Raw genomic sequence first — 5,326 nt, 5'->3', positions numbered from 1 at the left:
TAGACTGGTAATGTTCATATGGGCTAATATCTGACTTATGGACTTGATCTGGACTGGGCTGGGATGTTTTCTTAATATACAATTGCTCTTTTATATAAAGCTCTTTCTTATACACATATAAGTGTCTTTGGATTTGTTTCTCTAGTCCACCCAGACTAACACACTTTCTCTTGACTGCTCCCATTTCTTTGACCAGGTTCCTATTGGGCTACCTCTTCTGCTGCTGAATCGGAGAGCTGCCAAATAGCTCAGTCCTCATCTGACACAGCTGTTCCCTCCCTCATCCTCAAAACATGCCCTCCAGTGGCTTCCAGGACATCCCACTTGCCTGGCTCCCTCCTCCCTTTCTGGCCACCCTTTCTGCGAGTCCATTGTCAGCTCCTCTTAATTTTCCTGACTTCTAAATAGTGGAGTGCCCTAGGGCACAGCGCTCGGGCATTTCCCTTATCACACCCACTTCCTAGGTGAGCTCATTGAGGACACAGCCAGTCTTTGAAGGACAGCGTGCGTGGTAACGTAGAGGGACAGGATGGATCAACACAGTGGCTGTAACACTGGACTCGGACGGAACCATTGTGAGCATGGCACGGGACCAGGCAGTGAGTGTTTCCTGGTGCAGTACCCAGGGTTGTTATGGGTCAGTACCCAGGGTTGTTATGGGTCAGAGCCAGCTCAACAGCAGCTAAGAACCACCACCACAATATGCTCATCAGGTCAAATTGTGTATCTCTAGCCAGATCTCCTTCCTGAACTGCAGAGGTGCATGCCCCACTGTCCCCTAGACACCTCTCTGTTGGCTTTCTAACAGACACCGGAAGCTCAGCATACACATCAAATCCATATTGATGATCTGCTCCCCAACCCTGACACACCACCTTCCCCGCTGCCATCCTTTTAGGTGCTCAGGGCCAGGACGCCTGTGCTCTCTGACTCCTCTCTCTTCTCTCGCACTCCACATCTTAGCTCTCAACTACATGGGGCTTGAAATTCTAAGTATAACTCCTTTAGCTCCTCAAAATCTTTATTCAAATGTCACTCTCTCAGTGAGGCCGCTCTATGATTTCAACGATCCCCTTGTGTCTGTTACAGTCAAGATCAGAGCCCCAGCGCATAGTAGACCCAACCACACCCATGGCCATGGATCTGAGTCAATTCCGACTCGCAGTGACCCTGTAGGACAGGGTAGCGCTGCCTCTGTGTCTTTCCAAGGCTGGAGATCTTTATGGAAGCAGACGGCCATGCTTTGCTCCCGCAGAGGAGCTCCAGTGGGTTGAACCACTGACCCTTGGGATTGGCAGGTGAGGGCTTTGACCAGTGTGCCACCAGATGTCCTTCAGTACCTAGCAGTCACTTAAAAAGCATCGTTAGTGGAGCAAGGTAGTGAAATTCATGTTTCCCTTTGGAAGGCTGGCCAACCTCACAGAGCCAAGGAGCGACAGAAGATCCAAAGCCCAGGTCTTCCCGTCTCCCAACTAGTGACCCACTATCTGATCAGGGTCCAGTGGCCAGCAATGGCACATGCTTAAGGAGTGCTTTTTGAATGACTGGCCATCACAGGCTGTTGGAAAATGGCCCCTTTCAGAGAAATACCATTAAGTCACTGAATCCTCAGCGGCTCAGCCTTTCCATTTCTCCCCGCAAATCGGAGTCAGGCATTTAGGAAATGAAATCAACTCATTGCTGGCTCATCCGCTACACAGTTTTCTTTCCCATCTGGCAATGGGATCTGCGAGCATCGCATGGATCCTGGGGCCTGGCTTGGCTAGTCCGAGCCTCAGAATGGGCCTGAGGAACAACTTGGGCAGGCCTCAGTTTCTGGGATGGCCACAGCTTTCTGGGAGCAGATGAGCAATTGCTTCACTTTAGATAAAATGTAGGAAGCAAAGCAATTTGGCAGCAAAGGCTTCTGGCCCTCCCTGCACGAAGGCCAAAGTGATAGCCGCCCACATGCCATCTCTCCTATCTAGACTGCAAGGGACCCCTCGCCTAGGGGTGAGGGTGTGGTGGGTGGTCCCATAGAGAGAGAGAGCAAACAAGGGGATGGGCCCATGGTCTGAGGACTCTCAGGTCTGCAGAGATGCATAAAGCTCTCTGCAGATGGACCAGTGGTACTTCCTGCTACCCATACCTCATCCCCGGAACTCTGGTGAGAGAGTTATCTGAAGGAATGGCCATTTTCAAGTCCTGCCCCATCCCAGTCAAGCCCACCAGACAGGCTCTCTCTTGTGTTTATTTACATCTAGTTTATTAGGACATAAGCCAGAGATCACAACATCCAATAGTTCAGTCATAGCAAGCACAGTTGTGCCATCGCTACCACAATCAATTTCAACACAGTCAGCTTCTGGTCCATCCTTGCTATCAGCTCCCATCACTCCCCGGCCCCAACCTCTCTTTCCCAGGGTGTCGTGGAAGAGGCCCCATCATCAGCTCTGCCACACAGGCTGGGGAAGCACATGTGCAAAACTTCTCTGGGTCCTGGTGCCTTTTGGTTTTGACACATGGTCCTAAACCACAAACACACCATAGCTATCAGTGTCCCGGCACCTAGCTCCAGCCACTGGTTGGGGACATGGCTTCAGCAAGTTTTATTACTTCCCCTCAGTGCCCTTAAGTCTCTTTCCTGCCTCAGCTGGCCACACTGGGTGGGTGGAGAGGGGTGGTGTGTGGTGTGTGTGTGTGTGTGCGCGTGTGTGTGTCTGGGGAAGGGATTGACCTGGCAAGTCACAGCACCCCTTTTTACAGACAGAGGCCTACGTGAGGGCTGAACAGCTTCAGAGGCAAGCTGGTACCACACGGTGCACTGCCGAGTTCATCGGCCTCAGAGGGCCAGGGCACACACAGGAGAGCTGTGCCACAGGCTTCCAAAGATGCCAGTCTTTACAGAAACAGACGGCCTCATCTTTCTCCCAGGGAGTGGCTGTGGGGTTCCAACCACAGCCCTTCCAATTAGCAGCCAAGCATGGAACCACGACCGCTCCTCACGGGTACCATACTGACTCAGTCTGTCCAAGGGCACTTAAAGCTCCTGGTCAGAAGTGGCAGGCAGCAGCCCTAGAGAATGCCATCTGTACTCATTGCCCGACAGACACGCTCTTATCCAGAAGCCCGGGAAGGCTTAAACGCCACGCGCCCGTTGCCGCCTCCCCAAGGCCCTTACCTGTCCTGGTTCTTCTCCATCACCCGACTCACGGTGGGGTATTCTGTGATTCGGGCTTGCACCCTCTGCTGGCCTGAAACAAGAGACACTTCATTCTCTGAGTCCTGCCCTGCACCTGTCGGGTCATCCAGTCTCTGAGAGCCTGGCCGCTTCTCTTCTGATCTCTGACCTTCCTCCTGGTCAAGCAAATCGATAAGGCCATTTGTGGCATCGGAATCCACTGTGTCGTCCTCCACAAGGTCCAGAGAGCCCAGCTCGGGGCCCTGGGGTTCCTCCGAGAGCACCCCCTCCAACTTCCACTCGTGGCCGGTGGCGTCAGAGTCCTCGGCCTTGCTGCACTCCAGAGAGGAGTCTTCAGCAGTGACCAGGGAGGGAGTGAGGCCGGCAGACCACACCTGCATGTCAGACATCTCCAGCATGGCGTCATGCTCCGAGGCCGCCAGGGGCATGGCATCTATGACAGCCACTTCGCTCCAGTCTGCACGCAGCGGAGAGGGAAGCAGGTAGTGCAGGGAGGCGGGGGACAGCAGCTCGTCCTGCAGCGAGGAGTAACCTGGATGGGCAGACAGAGGGCAACATGCTCCAGAAGCGATTTTGGTCACACACACTTACGTGCAAGTTCACACACGCGCACACGCAGGCACAGCCGTCGGTCCGCATGCACATTCTGGGGGTGGGAGGGCGGGGGGCTCTCCAAGCTCAGATTCCAACCCTCAGGCCTTGTGGCTGCTGCCTGGGGTGCTGAGGCAAGAGAAACAAGGCTCTGAGTTGGGGTGGGGGATGCAGCCAGCGAGTGGGGGGCGAGGAGGGCTGTTTTGCTGGATGGCAAAGAGAGGAGATTGGATTTCTTCCTGATCCAGTCCAGAGCACTGGAAACAAAGAAGCGTTTCTCCAGAGGACTAGCCCTCCGGTCCGCCTCTCATCAGATGAGAGCTCCACTACCGGATGGCTGTGCAGGGAGAAATGTGGCTTGGGGGTTGTGGGATTTTTTGCTCAGAACCTCACTTCAGCACAGTCCTCGGGGCTCTGTTGGGGAATGTTCCTTAAGGGGAGGAAGTGGCTCAGCCCAAACCAGGGTCAGGAACCAGACTCCCTTGGAGGGGTCTCACAGGGGCGGGGTGGGCGGTGGGGGGGCCACACTGACCATCCACAGACCTCAGGGCGGTAGTCAAATGGGGAACGGGCTTCTGGTTGGGGATGAAGTAACTTTTCCTCAGGCTGCGTATGGGTTCCAGAGCTAAAGTGGTACAGGTGAGGGTTCTACGGGTTCAAAAGAGGGGGCAGGGTCAGAGGGGCTAGGCACATGGGCTGCTTTGATAGGCTGCCCTGACGCACTGGGCTAGTCATCCCAGCTGCAGGTCACCTGGAGGGACTGGAGCCAGCCAACTCAGGCCCCAGGTGTGTGGACCTGTTAGTCACCGTTAGTCACCACAGCTGGTTAGTACTCCCTGCTGACCAGCTCATTAGGAGAGGCTTTGGTTTGGCCTGGTTACTGGCTCTGTGGTGCTCTGAAGCAGGTCGGTGGGGGTGGGGAGGTGGGGGTGGGTAACCTCATGTAAATGGGGGAAATGTCCGGGGGGCTCCCCAGCTCTTCTCCAGCCAGGATTGGGGTGGTCCCCGCTACAGAGTAAGAGAGTCTCCGGCTTCTCTTCAGAGTGATTGTCCACACATGTGAGTGGGAGAAGGGACTAGATTTCCCATGCGCTGGAGCTCCTTGGGGGAACCAGGAAGCGGCTGGGCGTCCACAGCTGCTGGTGGTTCGGCAAGGCCAAGGGAGGTTGCTGAGCGTGAGGAAGGCTTGCCCGGGGTTGAGCCTGTCAGGCCTTCCTGCCCTCCAGAGAGGCATTCTGTCCAACTCTTCATTCTGCCCTTCAAACCCTCCCAGCCCACATCCAATGATACTCCCAACGGTTCCAGAGCCAGGCAGTCTCTTTCTTACTGCCAAAGCAGTCTTCCTTCATGCACGCCTTTCTTCTGGGGCCAATCCTACCACCTTCTGTCTGTGCTCGCCCGTTTGTGCGATCAAAATCACCACCGGAGGTCTGACGATCACATGCCAGCCACGGTGCTAAAGAGAACACACACACACACACACACACACACACACACACACACACACACACACACTCAGCATAACCAGCTCTTGATCCATGTTCAAGTTCTTCA

At 54.8% G+C, this 5,326-nt stretch overlaps 1 protein-coding gene across 3 annotated transcripts in view; it reads right to left on the bottom strand.

Annotated features, from left to right (window-relative positions):
- The window catches only part of ANK1 (ankyrin 1), a 113,533-nt gene that overhangs the window by 18,400 nt on the left and 89,807 nt on the right, over positions 1–5,326 (bottom strand). The window contains exons 38-39 of one of the 3 annotated variants that reach the window (XM_045286636.1): positions 3,330–3,713; positions 3,161–3,233 (exon numbers count right to left, since the gene is read on the bottom strand). In XM_045286636.1, coding sequence (XP_045142571.1) covers positions 3,161–3,233; positions 3,330–3,713 — 457 coding nt within the window. Of the gene's footprint in view, positions 1–3,160; positions 3,714–5,326 lie in introns of all 3 variants that reach the window. The other 2 variants (XM_045286635.1, XM_045286637.1) reach the window with 2 other exon arrangements.

Source organism: Echinops telfairi, unplaced genomic scaffold, assembly GCF_000313985.2.
Source record: "Echinops telfairi isolate 266 unplaced genomic scaffold, ASM31398v2 ScPeMD7_9;HRSCAF=40, whole genome shotgun sequence".
NCBI lineage: Eukaryota > Metazoa > Chordata > Mammalia > Afrosoricida > Tenrecidae > Echinops > Echinops telfairi.
The sequence above is the reverse complement of the archived record's forward strand: the minus strand, read 5'-3'. Positions and strand labels throughout refer to the sequence as shown.